At 51.3% G+C, this 22,526-nt stretch overlaps 1 protein-coding gene across 5 annotated transcripts in view; it reads right to left on the bottom strand.

Moving 5' to 3' along the window:
• SH3PXD2A (SH3 and PX domains 2A) overlaps positions 1–19,915 on the bottom strand; it is a 241,159-nt gene extending 221,244 nt beyond the window's left edge. For all 5 annotated transcript variants that reach the window (XR_014249245.1, XM_082408274.1, XM_082408273.1 and 2 more), the window contains exon 1: positions 19,779–19,915. Coding sequence is in view for 4 of the 5 variants with exons in the window: in XM_082408274.1 (XP_082264400.1) it covers positions 19,779–19,850 (72 nt within the window). In the remaining variant the exon portion in view is untranslated. The remainder of the gene's footprint in view (positions 1–19,778) is intronic.
• Positions 19,916–22,526: the final 2,611 nt, after the last annotated feature.

Below are 22,526 nucleotides of genomic sequence, written 5' to 3' on the forward strand. Positions count from 1 at the left end.
TCTAAATGTTCATTAATAGGATAGTTTTTTTAATTATAATTTTTTTCTATCTACTTCTACTTTCTATCTACATCTTACTTCAAAGTAAGATGATAAATTTCCGTATGGTTTAAGATAGTTTTAGATGGGATTTTGTTACTTGCCTCCTAACGGATTCCCAGTTTTGCACTGGACCAGCTCTAGCTAGAGGAGAAACAAATGCAGTCTGACTCCACACACAGAGAACTCCAAAACACTTGGTGACTTCCCCATCAGCTGCCCCCAAGAGAGAAGTCCCATGACCCTGTGTCTCGAGGGAAGAGAGCCTGACCAGGAGCCCAGCAACTTTCACCAGAACTTGGTAAGGGGGCTGGGAAGTTAGTCAACACTAAAAACAAATAAAGACGCTTTGTTGTCTCTCTCCCCATCCCCTCCCGGAAGGAGAGTCCCCGGGGAACAGATGAGTAAAGACTTTGCACAGTTTCCACCCTGCCCCCAAGTTGCTGACCAGGCCAGAGGAAGTAATGGGAATAAACTGCAGGCGCATTCAACATTTCCTACAAGATCCAGCCTCGACCAGTTTCAAAACAGTAGAGTAGGAGAGAAAAATCCACATGCTCCAAAGGGCAGAGAGAGGAAATGCTCCAGTGGAACCTGCACTCAGGACCGCAGGCCAGCCCTGCCAAAGTCACGGTGAGGGTTTGTGCCCAGGGCTCCTGGGCCAGCACAGGGAATGAATCAAGCTCACGCTATAAGCCATCAAAAGGGCTGATGGTGGATGAACTTTGAAAACGTTATATTAGTGAAAGAAAGCCAGTCACAAAAGACCATGTAGTTGATAGTTCCATTTATATAAAATGTTCAGAATAGGCAAATCCATAAGGATAGAAAGAAAATTAGTGGTTTCTAAGGGCTTGGGACCAGCGGGGGTGTGGGTAGGGAGGTTGGAAGTGATGGCTAAAGCATACTTGCTTCTTGGGGTAATAAAAATGTTCTAAAATTGACTGTGGTAGTGGTTGCACAATTCTATGAATATACTAAAATGTATACTTTAAATGGGTTGGTTGTATGGTATGAGAATTATATCTCAATAAAGCTGTTCCCAAAAAGGGAGGGGGGCTAAGAGCATCAATGTGGGCTCTCTACTGCCTTAACGCGGGGAGCTACACGAGGATGCCCAGCTCCCGCTGGTTCCTATATTTTTATCATTCATAATGCTTCGATGCCAGCCACCAGCTCTATGAGTTTGTGGTACTTTTATTATCCCTATTTTACAGATAAGGAAACTGAGGCTCGGGGAGATTAAATAATTTGCCCAAAGTCACGTGGCTTGTGAGGGACTCGGCCTCGCCTGTAACCGCTGCACTCTATCCCATCCTAATCCACGTCAGCAGAGAGCCAAACAAGTCCACAGGGTTAACACTGTATTAGGTTAACGCCTAATATTAATAGCATTGGGGCTGGGAACTTATTAGAGGATGGCTTTTGAAAATTTGGGCTGCTTAGGCTGCCTTGCGTGAATGCACCTGCTTCCCTGGGTTCATCCTGGCTGATGTTCGGGGGATGTGGGTGGGGCAGAGGTGGTCCTTTAAGGTTCTCAGGGACAGTGGCAGGAACTGTCTGCTCCTGAGGAGTTGTTTGGAGTCACTGAGCTGGCTGGGTACCAGGGGGCCCTCTCCCAGCAGCTCTGGGAACCCAAGGGTATCTGAACCCCATGAATAAGTCCCAAATGCCCCACCCAGACTCACATCTGGGACTGAAGCTTCCATGGGATTCCCTACTGTCTGATGTGAGCTCCTGTGGGCGGGAGCAGCCAGGCAAGCCCAGGGGCCCCACTGCCTCTCTCTGCCAAGAACGCACACTGACGAAATGGCCACCCTCTCTTCCTTCCAGGAATCCAGGTAGGGAAGGCCTGTTTCTCTGTGCGTCCCCTTATTAGGGGTTAGGTCACATAACAGATAACACGGACAGGTCCGCATTGCCCCAGCCCCGCACACCTGGACACGTAACCGGCTCACAGTAAAACAGGAGATGGACGTTTGCTCTTGGAGGATAAAACCAGGCATAAGATTCCTTACCCAGCAAAAATGTGTACATACCCTCTCCTTGAGGCCCTGGGGAGGAACTCAAGGCCTCTTCTAGCTTCCCTTCTCAATTCCCCCGTTGCTTCTAGAGTCTCTCCTCCATCTCCCCCCTGCTCTGGGTCACAACTCTTTCCTGGGATCAGGTCCTCTGGCACGTCTACACCAGCCTAGTTCACACAGCCCTGCCTCACAGTCTTCCTGCTCCCGCAAATCTTCTTCCGGGGCCTCCTCTGAAGCTAGAAGTCATGTTTCTAGAGCAAGTGCCCTGGATGGAGAAGAGGGCCCTTTCTGCACATGCAAAGTCACGGCAGAATCCCACCCACCAGCTCACCCCACATGGGTGGAGGGGGCAGGGGGGTGGAAGTTCAGAGGTCGGTCAGATCCCAGTTCTGCTACTTACTAGCTGTGTCACCTTGAGTGAGTGACTTAACCTTCCCAATTCCCAGTTTCCTTGCCTATAACAATGGGAGTAATACCATCTTTCTTTTGTGAGAGTGAAATGAGGTCTGTGTAAACCTGCCTGACTCAGAAGAGGCACTAGAGAAAAGGAGAAAAGGTAGTTAGGGTAAGTATATGTGAGGGTCTATGATTCCATTTTATACTAAAATCTAAGTATTTTGGGACCCTCTAGCCTGACCACAAGGAGTTCTCAAGGATAAAAGATGGCCCCAGGAATATGCCTGATGGACAATGACCCAACAGCTTGTACTACACACACACACACACACACACACACAAACATACCACACACAAAATGCACACACACTCCCAGACATATACTGATATACCACCCAGACATAATCCCAAACACCCTGCAACACACACACAAGATATCCCCAAATACACCCCCATAACACACCACACCCAAACACACACACAGACATTACACACCTCCAAATACACATGCATTCCACACTCAAACACACACACACACACACACACACACACACTCTCTCTCCTCCTTTTTTCTATTTTCTTAAAGATGCTTTCACCCTCTGTAAGGACACCCAGTCTCACCACAATTTCAAACACTATCACAAGAAGCTTTAATGTTCGTAATGCCTAACTCCCCGCCAACTAGCCAGATTACAGCAGATACAAATGACAGAGTGTCTTGCTCACATTATGTCACCTTGTACCTGGGCACAGAGGCCAGCAGCCCCCGACCTCATTTCCTCAGACACTTGCACTGCTCCTCCCAGCCTGACCTATGATGGATAAAGATACTAGATTTCTATTTATCCAAAAGTCCCTTGTTTGTTTATTTCTTTCCTGAGGCAAGTTTATACAAGGTCAGATTCCCACGTGTCCAAGGCCCAGCTTCTCTCGGTCATGTTTGCATTGACTGGTCTCCTTCTCTGATGAGGCCCCCAGAAGCTGCTGTATTGATCAAGTATTCTTCAGCCCTGTCCACAATGACTCACTGCCTCTTATTAGCTTAAAAAAACCTGTATCAAACAAGGATCCTGACTCCTCTATAACAAGAACCCCAGGAACCTCCAGAAAGACAGCACGGCCTGGGGAACTGAGTCACGGACAGAGGTTCTCAGTCTTCGCTCCACCAGTTGCTAGAAGGAGGAGTTTGCTATCATAGTTTGGGTTCATTCCAAAGCAGACCCTGAGACAAGGCCTTGGGTACAGGCTGTTTATTAGGCAGATGATTCCCGGAATCCCAAGTGAGTAAGTATGGAGAGCGAGACCAGGAAAGGATAAAGGCCGATAAAGGGTACTTTATGGCCAATTTACTGCTGTGGGCATTGGGGCTCAGTCCTGCTGGGGATCCTCTGAGGTTCTGGCTGGAAATCGCCTCCGAATTGTCCCAGTGGAGAGCAGGCAGCTGAGATATCAACTCCCTGGGATGATATGATGACGGAATGACAACTCGCCTCCGCCCCCTCCCCTGGCCTTCCTCAGCTGCACCTGCTTGGGTAGAGCAAGCTCCCGTGGTGCCCTTGCTGGAGGGAGCCCTCGCCCAGAGAAGTGAGGTGGGGAGAGGCGACAGTGGGGAAAGCTCGAGGAGGGGAGCTGCCAGCACGCTGGAAACCGCTGCAGGTGAACTCAGGTGAGCCCAGGGCGTATGGGGCGGGGCATCAACAGTGTCCTCCACAATCACAGGAGTCATGTGCCTCTCTGAGCCTTTCCTATCTGTGAAACAGGAGACCTACAGCCCTTCCTAGCAGGTCCCTCAGAGGCAGCAAGACTGTTTGTGAGGAGCTTGACAACCTGGGATACTGATGGTACCGGCAGGAGGCACCGTCACCTTCTGCATGGGCAGCCCTGCTGCAATAAACACCCAGAGGCTGCTCATGAGGCGAGAGGTGTGGAAAGAGTGCAATTCAAGGCTCCCAGCCAGAAAGGTCAGGCTGGAGCCCACTGACCATCCCCTTGGTCCCCTTGCAAAACCACAAGGCTGTTTAAATGGCCACCATTTAAAGGAAAGGAGAGTGCCTACTAGATGCTTTACCCTGTCTTGGGTTCTTACAATGACCCTACGAGGAAGGCGTGGGCACAGTCAGCTGAGGAAACTGAGCTGAGAGGGATGAGCAACTCGCTGGCGGCACTCAGCTAGGAAATGGTGGAGTCAGCTTTGGAACACTTGTCTGAATCTTTACACCCCCTTCCTCTAGAACATGCCATAAGCTCCATCCCAGATGCCTCTGTCACAAACCCCAGGCATCTTCTCAAGGCTTCTATATATATATCCGTCAGGCCTGGGCTGATAGGAAGCAGACTGCACCTGCCCTGCCAGCTCAGATAACAACAGTAACCCTTAGGTAGCACTAACTCTGCCCCAGGCACTGTTATAAGTGCTTTTATCATCATTATCTCATTTAATCCTCCCAACAATCCTATGAGGAAGGTACTATTATTATCTCCATTTTACAGAACAGGAAACTGAAGCACAGAGAGGTTACGTGACTTGCCCAAGGTCACACAGAAATAAATGGGAGAGGAGAAACTTGGATTTAGGCAATCTGGTTCCAGAGCCCCTGCTCTAAACTACTTTGCCACATTCCTCTCGAAAGTGCAGACTCATTCTCCTCACCAGTCTATCAGAAAGGGTCATCCCTGAATGTTGGGAATGGAATTGCCATTGACCTCTCTCCTGGGACGAGAACTGGCAAGAGCAGCATGGAGGAGACAAGACAGCCGGCCCAGCCACCTCTTTAAGGACCAGGCTCCTGGGGAGACAGTGCAAATGCTCCCTGCTGAGTGAGGGTCTCTTTACTGGGGGGTTGGTGTGCCCACAGCGGCACGTAGCACTGAAGCGCAACACAATTGGGGTCAAGTGCCTTTTTTTTCTTTTTGAGAATGATGACTTTTGGGTCTGGATGCTGTAATGGGGGTTCCCAGTACAAGCTTTCCACAAGGGACGGTAATTGCAAGGAACAGCCAAAGAACACAAGAGTTTCCCAGAGTACGGAGCCAAGGCAGGCTGGCCCACGGGGAGGTTGTGGAGATCACATGAAAGAACATCTTGGGGCTCACACGTCAGCAGAGAAAACTGGTCAACACCACGGGGCATCTGCCCAGCAGCTGAAGGCAGTCCATGGTCTCGGACCCGGTCTTCTTCCCATTTCTTATGTTACATCAGCAGAACCACTGCCAAGTAGAACAGAAATCCCAGCTCTCCTTTCTCATGCCTCCGTCCTGCTTTTATAATCAGTTCTACCGCACCGCCCCCCAACCCCCAGCCCCTCAAGTGGAAGTTCTGAACGCAGGGTAGAAACAAAGCCAACAAATTGGCACAGCCACGCAGATACAACGGTTAGGGGAGGAGTAATCCTGTTAGCGCTCGGATGTGCGCCTGTGGACAACTCTTTTAGGGGATGCTGCCTCATCTGTCAAAGGGAGCACATGTTATTCCATTCATTGAGCTCCTACTCTGTGCTTGGCACAGCTCATTTAATCCTCACCACCAGCCTGGAAGATGCTTTTATTATCCACATTGTACAGATGAGAAAACCTAGGTGAGGAGAACTCCAGCACCTGCCCCGAGGGCACAAAGCTCCTGAGTGCCAAAGCGAGGACTCAGATCAGCCAGTCTGGCTTCAACGGCAGAAGCCAGACAGCACTGCCTTGATAGCACTGGTCTCAATCCTCACAGGATACCAGGATCTAGAACCCATGACCGGATTTTACAGAGAAGGAAACAGGCTCAGAGTGAGGCTACCTGCCCAAGGTCACCAGCTAAATGGCAGAGCCAGGAGCAGAACCGATGTCAGACTCTGGAGCCTGAGTTTGTGACCACCATGAGGACCTGCCTCCCCGCAGGGCACGAGGGGACAATGCCAGTGTGCGGCCAACAGGCCAGCACTGCCTGGGAGAGGGCATGCCAGGGCACACCAGCTGGCCAGCAAGGCAGGCTCTGTAGGGTCCCCAGTGCCCCATGGCATTAAACCCAAAGAGGGGAGCAAACGAGAGCTAGGGGCTGTTGACAGACTGGCAGCTGACAGAGACGATGCAGCCAACAGCTGCTGTTTATTTTGGGGCCCAGGGAGAGAGGAAGGACTGCTTAAGGCCCAGCTCATTCTAACAATAAACTGAACAGGGCAGAATGGGGAGGGTGCCCCCTCCCAGCTAAAGCAACATCCCTGGTCACCTGCTGAGCTTGGCTGAGCTGAATGGCCTAGGTGTCAGAAACATCTTGCCAGACGCTCTAATCTGGCCTCTCCACCAACAGATACAGTGCTCCCCACCCCAGCCCCAAGTGCTGGACTTGTAAATGGCCCAGGAAGACGACCATGCCCAGCAAACCCACCCCCTGCAGTGTCAGGCTCCAGGAACAAATGGCTTTTCCTGTCTCAGGAACAAAGAGGGGCCGCTCCTGCCTGCCACCAGTGGCTTCGGTTCCCAACTCTGACACTTGTTAACTAAGGTCTGTGGATGGCCAGGCTAGGCTGTGGCAGCCTCGCTGGCGGGACTCCCTGGAAGGCCAGGACATAAGAGGTTTCCCGAAGGACTTCGGAGCCCCATTGCCTGGCTCTGAGCCCCAGCCCTGCCTCCTCCTCGCTTACGACCATTGGTAAATTAACCTCTCTGTGTCTCTGTTCTCTCATCAATAAAGTAAGGACCATAAGAGTGCTCTTCTCATCAGGCTGCTGTAAAGAGTGAAGCACTTAGAAGAATGGCTGTCACATAATTCGTGCTCCTAATGTTATTACTATCATCATCATCATTACCATCATCAGTTAGCCTGGAAGTTTCCTTCTCACTATGGACACTGGAGGACAGTTCCCCTGGCTACTACACATGGAATTTAAGTTCCCAGGCTGGCCCGTGATATAGGTGAACTAGAGACATCTGGTTCTTGGTGCTCTGATTCCATCTACTCCATGGATGAGTAAGGTTTTGGTGGAATGGCCTGAGAATCTTACCACCATTTACAGTATTATATCGATAGGAATACACATTCTACATTTCAAATGACCGATTGCCACAATTGTAAGTTAAAAGCTGTGGTTCTTTAAAAAATAGGAGTGGGGTAGGAGGAGGTAGGGGTTTAATAGGATAAAGCCTTCGTCTACAGATTTATTTCACTGCTCAAGGACCTGCTGTGATCCAGACCGTCAGCTAGCATGAGGGAGGGAGTTTAAAGATGAAAGGATGTGGAGGCCGCTGCCTTTGCAGGAGCTCCCCAGCCTCTAGCTCCCAGCTGCAGGGACTGCTTTCAGCATGGTGCCTTGCACACAGTAGGTACAAAACTAATGTTCAGTTAGTGAAACTCCCTAAGACGTGCACTACCTTCGGGGTTCTGAGTTGCTATCCAAGACATTGCTGATGGAGGTTGTATTTCCCCACAGAATCCCTCTTGGGGGGTCAGGGTCAAACCCCAAACAGTCCCCAGAGCGACCTCTCCAGCCGTGTTTTGACCAGTTTCTGGCTTCAGCAAGTCAAGAGGATGCCTCATTGCCAAGCAGAGCCCCCGGCTTCGTGCTGGGAGGGATACAGGCACAACTTGGGCTCTTCAGCTGTCTGACCTCACTGCCCACTGCTCTCCCTCTTGCTCATGCCACTGGGCCACACCAGCCTCTTGCTCTTCTCTGAAAAGGCTAGGCATAGTCCTACCTCAGGGCCTTAGCACTTGCTGTTCCCTCTCTCTCAACCATTTTTGTTCCAAATATCCACAGGCCTCACTCCCTCTCCTCCTTCAGATCTTACTTAAAAGTCACTATACAGGGGAGCTGTCCCTGGCCACACTCTATAAAATAGCACAGCAACTCCCATCACCACTGCCATTCCCTGTCTCCCTCACCTCGCTTAGTTTTCTCTACAGCATTTATCCCCCATCTAGCACACTACATATTTCACCAGTTTTGTTTATTATTTCCCTCCCCCTATCAGAATGTGAGCTCCAAAAGGGCAGGGATTTTTATCAGTCCTGCTGTGTTCCCAGTGCCTGGCACATAGTAAACATTCAAATGTTGATTGATTGATTGAATGAATGAATGAATGAATGAATACAAATAAGCATCAGATTAAGGTCCACCCCACAATGGGTTTTTCCATCAATCAGGCACAGGAGACATACATAGGCTTGCCCCAAACTGAGCAACCCAAGGCCATTCTTGGTAAGAGTTACAGGAGAGGTTAAAACAATAAACTTTGCAAAAATTCACGGACAGAAAACATTGTAAGATGAGAAGTCTTGGAAGCTTCTGGGAGGTGGCAGAAACTAAGCAAAACCATGAAGGATGACCAAGATAATAATAACAACAGCTGCCATCTATTGAACAACAGCCATGTCCCCAGCACTATGCAGAGTAACAACCAAATGGGCTAAGTGTTGTTATTATTACTACTATTATTCTCATTTTACAGATGAGAAAGTTGAGGCCCATGGCAGGGAAGAAACTTGAACAAGTGAAACAAGGTAGTAAAAGGGCTTCAGAGCCTGAGCCCAGGTATCAGGGGAGCCGGTGCTCTGCCCCCATCCTCTTGCCCTCAGCTTCCAACTGCTGCCACCTGAGGCCCTCTCTGGGGCTAGCTCCAGTTGCCAGAGCCCAGTTTAGCCTGAGCAAGCAGCAGGCTGAAAGTGCCTGGGAAATAAACTGCTCCCTGCTCCCAACCATGGCTAGTGCCATGCTAGCCGCCATCCTTGAGGACGGGATGTAGAACCCCCAGCAGCTGGAGCTTCTGAAGGGCCAGGCTTTTAAAAGCGCCTCTGGACACGAGTTCAAGGGGAATAAAAATTTGAATCCCAAAATAGAGGCCAGACCTTGCTAGGGGTCCATTCTAGGTAGCAAGAGGTTTGTTATCTGATCCCAAATACCAGCTCCAACCACATCACATGTTAATGGAGGGGCTCTGGGGGAAGGTCAGAGTGGGCAGATGACCAGGGTTTAATCCAAACCCTTGAAGTTTTATCAGGGACCCACGTGACGTGCTTCCTAGTCTCCCAGCCTCTCGGGAAGCTCTCGGGAGACAAAGCCACTATAAAGCTGCAGGGCTCCAGCCTTCCAAGGGAAGGCCCACTGTGCATATGCCCTTTGGGCTGACTTCCTTTCTTAAGCCCAGGGCAGTGCTCTCAGCGTTCCATACCCTAGCACAGCCACAGATCAGGGACGAGACTCCCATGGGCACAGTACAGCAGAGGGAGAAATACAGCCGCGGAGACCAGAGTCTGAGGGAGGGCAGAGGGTGTAGAGAAAAACCCGGCGCAGCTAGTTTTGATATGTGTGGATGCCTCCAGCTGAGGGCAGGGAAGAAAGAGAAGTACTCCTACCTAGCAACCTAACCTTTGTGGGGTGGGTAATCCATCAAATCTGCAGGGACCACAGTGGAACCATCACGGGCTTTCATCACTGCAGAGATCTGGGTTCAAACCCTGGCTTTCACCGTTCATGGCCATGTGACGCGGGGCAAGACGCTGCACCTCCCTGAGCCCCTGCTTCTTTGGCTGTGCAACAGGGGTGATGCTCAGGGTGGCAGAGGGGATTAAAGAAGACGGTGGATGAGAAGCCCTAGCCCCGTGCCTGCACCTAGAAGGGCTCCGCTCACACATTCTCTGACTCACCTTCCCCACTATCCCTGCCCAGGAGCTGCCACATCCAGCAATCATGGGGAAAATGAGGCTGCTTTTCTCCAGTTGCTAATGAGCGATGACTAAAGTAAATAATTAACCCCGGCTGGAAACCAAAGTCCAGACATTGTCCTATTACAGGCCTTAACTCTGCGAGAGAAGGATCAGTTTGCCAAGCCACCGGGGCTTAGACCAGCAGAAATCCCTGGGCAGCCACCTCTGGAAGCCCTACCCTCACTGACAAGTGACCGTGTCCCTTCTGGGTGCCAGGCCCTGTGCTGAGAGCCCGATGAATTCTGCCCAGGAGGCAGAATTCAGGAAAGAGTTTCGCTCTCTCGGAGCCCCACTGCCAGCACCATGCCAGGCCAGCCAGGCCTCCCTCTCTGTTGCTACAAAGAGAAATTCTCCCACACAGGCAAGGCCCTTAAAATAGCCCTTTGGGTCTGGGCCATCAGGAAACGGAATAAAGCTGGGTCAGAATGGGGCCTACCATGAAAGAGTTTACAAAGCAGCCGCTTCAAACAGCAGAGACAATCCCTTCACGCTCAGAACCCTTAGGTGGGCAAAGCCAGCAAGGCAGGCTCTCTCCACAAAGAACACTATTCCCCAGGAGGACGATGCGCTGGGCCGGCAGAAGCTCCCCAACCCCCAACCTGGGGCAGCCCAGGAGATGGACCAATGTGCAAGTCACAGTGACAGTGTGAAACAGGCACCGCCTGGGGGTAGAGGCCCAAACACACCTGGCTTTGTGCTTGACTAACAATGCAACCTCAACTTTCTGAACCTCAGTCTCCATATGCGTAAAATGGGGTTAAAAATGCACACCTTCAGGGCTGTGTCAGGACCAGAGATTATAAGCAAGAGGCCTGGCAGTGCCTGGCACAAAATAGGCATTCAATACGTGGTAGCTGTTATGATGATGGTGCCCATGTAATAGAGGTCAAGGTCTCCTTTGTTACTGAGTGAGAATAGTCCTGGAAAAAGGAAAACAGCCAGGGCTCTCTACTGGGGACCACGCAGTGATAGGCAGAAATACAGACTGGCCCACACCCACGCCATCCCTGACCCTGCAAGTTCACTATCAGCATTGGGCAGCACCCCACTCCCACTCCCTGAGTGATCAATTTCTGTCAGGTCTGGTTCACACTCCAGGGAGTCCAGAGACAGACCGGAGGGCCCAAAACGTCCCACTGCATAATTTATGCTGCACTGACACACACAGAGGAAGGAATCCTGCCCCAACCCTACCGCCCCAGGCCTAGGGAGGGTGGCTTCCTCACAGGCAAAGGGAAATGACAGCAAAGGGCCCGAGAAAGCAGCCGAGGGAGGGGCAGAAAGCACAGCTGTTTCCCCTTTGCTAGCTCAGCCCCCTGGATGTCACTTCCTCCCCTCAGGTAACAGCCGGGAGAGATGGGACTGGAAATAGCTCTGTCTCTTCCATTCACAAAAGTGATCGGCTTGGAATGAAGCAAAGCGTAGTTCCCAGAGGTGGTTTTCTAGAAAACATCTTCACTGGGGGCCTAAAGTGGTCCTGAGTCAACCCTGGCTATAGGCTTCTCAGGGGAGGTAGTATGGCAAGGAAACCTTGTCTAAAAATTCCCTGGCATCAGGAAAAGCTTCTTTTTGTAAAGCATCCCCTTCACAAACGATTAAGAAACCAGATTGAGGGATCTAGGACCCCTTCACATAGCTATTTTCTCTGGGCTCAGCGTTTTCCAAAGCAGCTTTCCTATCCACCCTCCCCTCTACAAGGCAGAAAGGAAGCAGTCAGCCCATTTACTAGATGGGCAAATGGAGATCAAGTGGGGAAGGTGACATGTGGAAGGTCTCACATCTTGAGAAGCCAACCAGCCAGGCCTCAGGTGGAATCTCCTTGGGGCCCAGTCTCCCCAGGTGTGGCATGTGATGGAGGGCTGGCTGTGAGGCTTCTATGGGGACAAGGCCAGCTTTGGAGTCAGCAGGCCTGGGTCATTGCAGGCGCCTCTCCACACGCAGCTTCTTAGCTGTGTGGTGTCTGGCAACTCCCTTAAGCTCTCTGGGCCTCAGCGTCCTCACGTGCACGACATGGATGCCAGCAGTAACTACAGGCTTCGGCGGGCTGCTTTGAGAGTTTCCGTGTAAAACTCAGCACGTAGAAAGCATTCAGAACTGTTAGCTGTTATTTTTATTATTACATTTCCCCTAAAGAATCAGGCTTACTGGAATATCTGGCAGCGGGGTGAGGGTTAAATAAATGAAGAGGTAGTTTGAAGCACTGTCTTTATAACTAAAACAGGTTCAGAGAGATGCTGGAATAGAAGACAACGTTGGCCTGAAAGTTTCAGGTAACACTGAGACTTCATCCGGGGCTCCCAGCAAGCTGTTTAGTATTAGCCTCCAGACCCTCCAAGGACGGGGTCTCCTCTCTCTTGCCACTGGGGTGCTTCAGCGGCAGCGCTGTAGTTGGGGGTGGAAATGACTGCACCGTGACCTCAGGCCCTGCCGGCGGGGCCCTCCACGGATGCGGCCCAAAGCAGCTGACGCCTCACTCCTTGCCATTCCCCTCCCCCTCCTCCACCCTCCCTCCCCAAGACCTCTGGGGTGCAATCAACTTTTATGAGGTAGCCTGACCCCTCGGAGTAAGAGCTATAAACAGAGAGGGGCTGGGCTCGGCCTGCAGCTAAAGAGTACCCAATGCAAATGGGCTTTGTGACCACCTAGAGGGGTGGGATAGGGAGGGTGGGAGGGAGGGAGACGCAAGAAGGAAGAGATATGGGAACATATGTATATGTATAACTGATTCACTTTGTTATAAAGCAGAAACTAACACACCATTGTAAAGCAATTATACTCCAATAAAGATGTTAAAAAAAAAAAAAGAGTCCCCAACGCAGAGCTACAGAAACGGTTCCATGTAGCTCTGTTCCCATCACGGCTGCAACAACAATCCTAGAGCCAGCTCTGGGGCCCACCAGAAGGGACCCACAGTGACAAGCAGCCCCCTTTCCCCTGCAATCCTTGGCAGGAGCAGAAAGTGTGGAGGTGTAACAATAAACTCTGAATTCCCTCGGCTGGCACGTGAGACCCTCAGAAGCCGGCCCACCCTTCCTCCCCATCCTTCTGCCCCACCTGGATTTTGTCCGCGTTTTCTTTGCACGTCCCGCCTCCGGCACCTTTGCTTTTCCCTTTCTTGGAATGCCCTTCTCCTCTTTTTCCCACCTAAATCCTACTCTTTCCCATCCAAATCCTAATTACTCCTCAAGGCTTAGCATGAAGCCTGCCTTCGCCAGCCAGTCTTCCCTGAAAACTCCAGTTCACAGAGAGCCCCCCCTTCTGAAGCTTTAGGACTTAATCAGTATTAGAACGAATCCCTATGTTGCACCTAATATGTGCCAGGTACTGTTCTAAGGTCTTGACATTTATTAACTCATTTACCCTTCGGCACAACCCTTTGAGCTAGGTCCTATTTTCCCCTCATTTTGTTTTGTTTGTTTTTAACAGACGAGGAAACTGAGGCACAGAGAGAGAAGTAACTTGCACTGGGTCCCACGTAGTAAGTGGTAGAGACAGGATTCTGGCCCAGGGATACCAGAGCCCAGGGTCTCTCCAACAACACAGCCTTCCAGATACACATCATCCTCTCAGGAGGTGCCGCCCGGGCTCCTCAGTTATCTTCATGCCCCTCTCTCACTGACCCAGCTCTAATGGGGAAGGAAGTGACAAGCTCACAGGCTTGGGTGTCAGAGGCCAGGGTAAGAATCCCAGCCTTGCCACTGAATTACTCTGAGTGAGAGTCACATAAACTCTCTGGGCCTCAATTTCCACACCTGTAAAGTGGGGATAAAAACACCTACCTACTTCATGGGATTGCTATGATGCTTAAGTAAAATCCCCTCTGAAGGGTCTCTTCTGCACTGCCTGGCACACAGTAGGTACTCACAGATGGGTTCTTCCCCTTCTCCCTGCACCTCGACATCCTCGCTGGACTCTGCTCAGCACCTGCTGCTGATTGGGACCTGCCTGGAGGTTACTCAGGGGCATGAGAGGGGCTTTCTTGTGGCTCACCGTCCCCCCTCCCCCTCCCCCCTCCCCCTCCCCCAGTCCCCCCTCCCCACCCTGACTCCACTACAGGTAGCAGCAGCCCAGCCCGGGCAAGAAGTCACTCACAGCTCTGGGAATCGCTGCTTCAAACGCTCATCACTCTCCTGGACTCTTCCATTATTTTTGGCAACAGCCATGGCAGAGAGCACCTCTGGCCCTGGCTCAGAACCTCTTTCCAAAGCCAGTATCTCCACCTCGTTTCCCACACACACCCCTTGTCCTTCCTTCTCCCTGGCTCCCTGTCCTAACCCATGATCCCTTTCCTGGATTCTCAGAACTCAAAAGAAGTGTGACTACCGTATGTATAACTCTATTATTTGTTTTATTTTATTTAATAAAGAGGCAAAAGAGAACAGAGTTGCCTGTTAAGACTTTTTCTGGCCAAGAAATGGTCTGGTCAGTGACTCAGGCTGAGGAAATCAGAAGGCAATTTCCAGGGACCGCTGTGCAAACCCCCAAGTCAGAAGTCCTAACAACACTGCTCTAATTCACTGTCTCCACTGGCGATTAACTCATGCTGGCCTCGGAATATCTCCTTGGAAAATGCAGCAGCTGGCGCTTATATTTCTGGAGCTGGAACCGGTCTCCTATGACATCAAATAGGTTTATTTTTCCCTTCCCTTCGCCTCCCCTCTGCCTGCCACCACACATGGTGATTCCAATCCTGATTTGTCCCCCCAAACCCTCACTCGGCTCTAAAGAGGGCCATGATAAATGGCTGGCTGTGCTTCCTCTTCCAACAGCCTTGAAGGATGTGGTCGGTTGTTCAATAAGCAGGAATCCTTGTCAGACCTGTGAATCACCCCTAGATCACTTCCCTCCTTGGAGAAGAAGAAACTGTTCTTGCGTGTGAGAGGCAGACAGAGACAGAGAGAAAGAAAGCAGGCAAGAGTGCTAACCCATGTGTGGCACTGACCTTGGGGCTAGGATACTATTTGACCTTGCCCTTACCTGCAGCACCTCTCTACTCCTCTCCCCCAACACATGTTCCTTCCCTTCTCCTTCCCAGCCTACCAGGAAGCCATCACTAGGGCAGTTCCAGGAAGCTCTCCAGGTCTGAACAGCTGCTCCTTGTTTATGTGTTTCTCTCGTATGTTGGGTGTTTTCCACGAGGCATGTAGCCCACTTTCCCATCAGACTATGAACAGCTGGGCCTTCCTTTTTTGCCTTAGTCTTTCCTTCTCTCACAGCTTCACCTATTAGATCCTAAACGTACTCAAGTGTTTTGGTGATAAGGAGCACCACATGGAAGCTAGTATATGTTGAGTACCCATGATGGAGGCCAGGTACTAAGTAGAAGCTTTGCCCAAAATTATCTCAGATCAATTTCCCCAAATCCCTGCGAGGTTACAGGTGAGGAAACTGAGACCCACAGTGACTGGCTGCAGGTTGCACGCCGAGGAAGAGTCAGAGGTGGGATTCAAACCCTGATCTGCCCACCACCACTCATTCCACAGTGGGACTGGCCTGAGAAGATCCTTTCCGTACTGCAGCTGCACACCCTTCCTCTCATGGGGCTGGATCCACAGTCTAAGGGCTTAAGAAAAAATGAAGGGCAGAGAAAAGAATGGGTCTGGGGCCAATTCCTAAAAATGTAGCTCCCAGGACCAAGACCAAAATCTGCAATGCTCTAAACACACAGGAGAATGTGTTATTTCTACAGGGTGGCTCCTTCGTCTATCACCTCAAGGATCACTGGGGAGCAGATATCATCTTGGATTTGTTCCACTCCTCCTGCCTCACAGTGACCTCCTCCATCACCCGTCACACACGCACCTCCAGGACACAAGGTGAACGTCCCACACAGTGAGCCAGTCCTCAAATACCACGTGGCATTGCTCTCTCATCATGTAAACCTGAGCCTGGTCTCCCCAACCAGACTCCAGTGGAGGAGAAGGGCCTCACTGTAGGTTCATAGCTTCCTCTGGAGGTAAAGTGACCTGAGTTGACCCAGATCTGCCTTGTACTAACTGGGAGACCTTGAGTAACCTCTAACCTCTCAGTTCACCCATCTGTATAAAGGAATCAAAGACATTCGATGAACTGTAGGAATTACATGAAATCATGCACGTTAAGCATTTGGCACCATCGATGGTAACTGCTAACACTGGCTATTATTTGCATTCCCTGAAGAGTCCTGTAGAGGATCAGAATATTCATGACTGGTATTTGTCTGAAATAAACAATCAGGAAAGGAAAAGACTGTGAAAGCACAACGCCTCCCAAATCCAAACAAGTAATTTCTTGTTTGTTTTAGATGCACGAGCTCCTCTCCAACACCAAATGACTTGACATACACCTACACATGCTTGTGGGTACAAAGGATTATGTGAACTGGAACTCACATCCTTATGGAAAGTTTTCAAAGGTATCTGCAGTTTGCAACCAGCATCATCAGGATCATTTGAAAGACAAGTGGTCTGAGGCCAAAGACAGTTTACCTAAAGGTCTCCCCAGGGGCAGCTCATAAAAGCTAAGAGAGGAGCCCAACTCCATGCAGGGAGCCTGGCCTAAGCAGCAGCCGCCCATCTTCCCCAAACCCACCCCAAGCAGGGGCTTGACAGAGGGGAAGGAAGCCAAGGGCTGACAGCACCACTCAAATGAGGGAGGTCACTTGCCTGCCTCTCATAAACAGACCAAAACACAAGACCCTCAGTGTCCAGGCAGCTCCCCCTCATCACGGGGACAAGCATGCCTTTGGCTGGATGTCCTGAGAAGACCTTTGCAGTATGTTCCCAGCATTCTGGGGCCAGCAGGGCCCCTCCTGCTTGGGCCCCAGGCCTCTCATCAGCTAGCTCCAGCTAACGTGCACGTCCCATAAAGCTGCTCTGCTCTGCAATTTGCCAAACCGCAGACTCAGAATTCACCATCAGTGGAGGAGAGGCGGAAAGAAGGCATGCTTCTTCAGCGTAGAGGGCTTCCAGAACATACGTGACTTGGGCGCAGTGTGTCCTGCCAGCTACCCACACCAGCGCACCTTGCCCAGAACACCTGACCTTCTGGTGCGTGGTGTCCGCCACGTAAAGGCCAAGAGAGGAGGCGATCCTAAACTTCAGAGGCACAGCCTCCCCAGCATGCTCCTCCTGCCCTGTTGGCCCTGCCGACACTTTCTATTATTGGCTCCCTCTCCTTATGTTATGCACTGATGCCCCAAACGTGCAGGAACCTCTTGCTATCACCAGATATTTGGGCTCGTCAACCCCAACCAGCCTTTTACGGTATTTCGATGAACCCAACCCACGACATGGGCAGAAGGCCAGTTAGACCCAGGTGCTGTGGCTAGCTGTGTCACTAGTGACTTTACCCCATCTGGTTCTCAGTTTCCTCATCTGTAAAAATGAGGGGGTGGAGCCTCATGAGTCCTCAGGTCCCTGCCAGCTCCACAATTCCATAACACACAATACTCTCTCCTTTAACTGTTTTCCACAACCTGGGTTCAGGGCTCTGTATGGCCCCATCTGCTCAGTGACATCACTCCCGGCCCCAAACATAATGTCATTGATTCTTACACGGGAAGTGGAGACGTCCCAGAAAACACTGTCCATAAAAAGGGAGGAAATGATCATTTCGAGGGAATTGGACAGGACTTCTTTTGTATTTTTCACACAGAACAAATTATTATCAATCTTAAAACCCCAAACCTTTCTTCCTTCTTGCCAGACCATTAATAGCTGCTTTTCAAAAGTGCTTTCTTACTCAGAATCACGCCAAGCTACCATTTAATGAGTGCTTGTTTTGTGCCAGGAACTGCGCTAAGTGCTTTGCAAGTATGATCTCATTTAATTCTCCAGACAACCCTATGAAGTAGATACTATTATTATACTCACTTTAAAAATGAGGAAACTGAGGCCCACGGAGGTTAAATAATTTGCCCAAAGTTGCATAGCTAAGCAGTATCTGAGCCAGGCTTTGAACAAGAGCTTGTAACTCAGAGCCTCAGCACTAACCACCTCTCAGCACTGTCTGCAGCGGGCCCCCCGGTCGCTTTAGCAGCGCTCCTGACCAGGAGTGCATCCTACATCTGTAATCTTGGACATCGTTGGTCAAAGCTAAGACTTGATGTTTCACCTAAAATCCAGAGCCGGCACCTGCCTGGGTCTCAGAACAGAGTGCCATCTGTTGAAAGCAGTGCCTACCTTAACTGAGGACTAGAAAAGAACCCCTAAAACTTAGCCTGCAACATTTGAGAAAAGAACTTAGGAAGGCTGTCTTCGTAATAAGTGCGGGGATATGCAAATGGACATCTGTCCCCAGGGGAGGGTGACCACATGGTGACCCAAGTCCTCCAAAAAGAGCTTTCTTGAAATGGCAGGGCAAGATGCTTGCTGAGCCAGTAACACAAAAGGAACATCTCTCCCACCAGCACCCATGTCTCTGTCCCGTCAGGAACCAGACTCCTTGGTTTACCTCCTCCCCAACCTGAGCCCAGGCCCATTTATTCTACTATAAAGAAACCCAAAGATCAGAGCTATTGGGGATAAAGACAGAAAGAGTAGCCTGAGGCTGACATTTGCACAAATCCCAGTCCCCTTCCAACAAGGAAATAAAAGGAATTTCAGAGATCAATGTGCTGTCCAGGGCAGCAACCAACAGCCTGTTTTAATTGTTAAAATGAATGCTTTGAGCATTCTAAATCCTCCTTTAAATGACTAATTTGCAAATAAGATGCAGTCCTCCGGCTTTGGATGCCCTGCTGTCTGTCTCTCCTATCTCAAGAACAGGAGCAAAGCCGCTAGGACTGGCATTCTCAGGCGTCAAGGACACAGTTTACTTCCTAAGGTGGGAAGGATGGGAAGACAGGAGGGGCTGAGATGAAAGGGGGACGCGTCCCACAGGCCAGGAGCTCGGCTCAATCAACCTTAGCCCCTTCTCATTAAGTCTGGAGAAGGAAGGGGGAGGGGCAGCCGGCTGTTCCTCGGAGACCACAGCAAACATTTGCCTCCTCGTGTCTGGAGATGGAGCATCTCTTAAGAGGAAATGAACCCAGTTAAGGGTCATGTCCAGAGGAGGGATAAAAGGATAAGCCACAATTCTCCTCACACCGACGGACACAAGGACTTTAAGAAGGAAATCAAAGCTCAGGGCTGAAGGTGGAGGTGGGGCAGGGGTGCGGCGTCATCCCTCTGCCCCCAGACCCAGGCCTAGGGAGGCAGAGAACGGAGCAAAAGTGGGAGGCTCGCGTGAGGCTTCCTTCCCCAGGTCAAGCCTCTGAAAGCATCTCGGTCTGTGTGAGCGTGAGCGATCCGAGTCCCCAGGGAGGGACGGGAAGATGCTCTTTCCCAACGGAGCTTCCCAGCGAGGGTTTGACGAACGCTCCCCCCACCATCCTTCAAAGCTCAGGCGGACAGATGACTTCACCGTTGTAACAGACAAGGGCAGCCACTTGCCAATTCCAATGCCAAAAAAAGAAAACGGGCGTGGGGGGAGTGGAGGAAGGTCAGAAAAGGCTTCCCTGGAGATCACAGCCCTGCGAAGAAACTCCACCGCCGAGGGCTGCCCTGTGGGCACTTAGCCCCGGGACCCAACAGCGCGGGTAGGGCAAGGGGCCACCCCGGGCCTTCGGGGGTTCCTGGCCAGCCCCCCCCCGCGGGGGTCTTACGGGCGATACTCACATAGTGCTTGGAGGGGTTCCTCCGTTTCTCCACGTCCACCACGGTGGCATCTTGCACGCAGTAGGCGAGCATCTTCCCCCACAAAGCGAGTGGCTCCCCCCGGCGGCGTCACCTTCTCATCCTGGTCGAGCTCCGGCTCCTTCACCCGCTTCCCAGGTCCCCGGCCCCCCCGCCACCCCGGTCCGGCGCGTCGCTGCCCGGGCTCCCGGCGCCCTCAGGTACGGCCGCGGAGCGGGGACGGTCCGGAGGGGACGCGGACTCCGTGCGCCCGGGCGGCTCCCCGTGGGCCTGCCGCGCGCCCCTTCCCTCCAGCGCCGCCTCCGCCGCTCTCCGGCTCGCCCGCCAGCTCTCTCCGCCGCCCGGTGGGTCCGGCGGGAACTGGCGGAGCAGAGGAGGGGCGGGGGTGTGTCCCGCCGGCGAGGGGACGGGGCGGGGGCCCCGGAGCCTGCTGTCAGCGCGCTGGGGAGGGGCCGGCGGCGCCCCTTCGCCGCGCTGCGGCTCCGAGGGGCTCGGCGCTGGCGGAGGCTGTGGGCGCAGGAGGCGGAGGCAGGGCCGGGAAGGGAAGGGAAGGGAAGGGAAAGAGGGGAAGCGGGCTGGGAGGGGCTCCAGGCCCGGGGCGACGGGGAGGGGGCTGCAGCCCGGCCGGAGCGCCAAGAGCTCGGCCAGCGGCCTGGCGCGGCGCTGGGCCACTTCCCCGGGCACGGAAACTCAGGGTGGCTTCGGAAGGGGGAGGGGCGGGGGGAAGTGAACCCAGCGCGCCCTCACCCTGGCTTTCCGTCTTGGAGCGGATTTGTGCCTTCTGTCCCCACCTTTACGGCCCCCTCCCACTCCTATCCCCCAGATCTCTTTAATGGAAAGTAGTTTATTACCCCGCTGTTACGGCCCAGACCCTCCGAGCAGGAGACAGGAATGGGGAAAGAGCCGGCATTAAATCCTTCAAGCCAGAGCCTTATCTTTTGATAAACCACCTGCCCCCCTGCGGGTTACAAAGGGTAAATCCTCCCCGGAAATGTGATCGATCCGCTGCCTGAGTCGTTTATCGATCTGGGTCTGGGTAACCAACCTGTGATATCATTTACCAGTGAGGTTTCAAGACTGTAACACCACTGCCTTAAGCCTAGGGCTTCCCTGGGACCCTCCCCTGGCAGGCTAGGAGGGAAGGGAGCACACAATGGTGAGAAAATCCACCACTGGGTTGGGGACTGTCTCATCACTGGCCCCAGGCTCTGGCTTTCTCACCACCTGTCCCTCTGATACGGAAAACCCGACTTTCCAAGCCACTTGTCTGTGCCTGGACTTGGAACACAATTACTATTTAATTCAATTTACACCCCCTCATCTATTTCAACATATTTTCCATTCTAATTTCAAATATTTAAAGAAGTACTGTTTTCACAATTAATCCTATTGTTTCACAGTCACAATAAGCTTTGTGACTGTGGACCAACGTGAAGCATGTGAAATGGAGGCCAAGAGTTTTACAATCTAATTGTGTTAATACTTTTTTTCTCTGCACTGTCAGAACCCATGTAGCTATCTAAGGCTGTTCACACATTTGCCTGGTACAGAGTACCATACTAATCCCTCCAACTTTCTTGGAGAAGGATGCTAGAACACCAAATGATGCTGCTATCTAAATATTTGACCTGCCGCAAATCACTTAATACCATAGGCATTAGAGTCACCTTAAAGTTCTCTGTGAAATGTGGGTGCTGAACTAGATGGTCTTTTAAGATTCCTCCCTACAGGGGCTTCCCTGGTGGTGCAGTGGTTAAGAATACACCTGCCAAAGGAGGGGACACAGGTTCGAGCCCTGGTCCGGGAAGATCCCACATGCTGCGGAGCAACTAAGCCCATGCGCCACAATTACTGAGCCCTCGTGCCACGACTACTGAAGCCTGCGTGCCTAGAGCCCACGCTTCACAACAAGAGAAGCCCGCGCACCGCAACCAAGAGTAGCCCCCGCTCACTGCAACTAGAGAAAGCCGGCCCACGGCAACAAAGACCCAACGCCGCCAAAAATAAATAAATAAAATAAATAAAAATTTATTTAAAAAAAAAAAAGATTCCTCCCTACATACATTCCAAACTCCTAACAGTAGTTACTCCTGTTGGAGACAATTTTGAGTTCTTTGTTTTTCATAATTAGCATGTATGGATATTGACATTTAAAAAATATTTTAAAAATTTTCTTCTCTAAAACTCTAGAATTTTAGGCTTGATTGAGCACCTAATCTATGCTCATTTACAAGGCTTTAAGGAACAGAAGAGAGAGAGAATTCAGTTGATGTCTGTGGACCTGAAAACTGAATCCAATTGACAAATGCTTGTCGCTTCCCTTCCAGAAGAGAGTACAGTTGAGAAACAGAGACACCATTAAGACTGTATCTAATAGAATAGGCATTAGGATTCCAGAAAAATGGAGGCCTGGAGTAATCCAGGAGAACTTCCTGGAGGAGGCTGTCCCTCTGCTAGGGACTGGAGGATGGGCTGAGTGGAGTACCTCAGAACGCTCTGCCTCCTCTGAACTCCTCCAAGCCAGGTGCATTTGCCCTGAGCTGCTTTGACTTGTGTGTATTTGTCCATAACACAGTTCCTCTCCCCTGAGAGCACCTGGTACACAAGGACTGGCTTAAGTTATCTTATACTTCTTTGCACTCCTCATATAGCAAATACCGTACCTTATCCACAGTAGTAGTCACTCACTGTATGAGAATCTGTTGAATGAATGATCGGGGGAAAAGAAAA

Source organism: Balaenoptera borealis (genome assembly GCF_965194805.1).
Source record: "Balaenoptera borealis genome assembly, chromosome: 10".
NCBI lineage: Eukaryota > Metazoa > Chordata > Mammalia > Artiodactyla > Balaenopteridae > Balaenoptera > Balaenoptera borealis.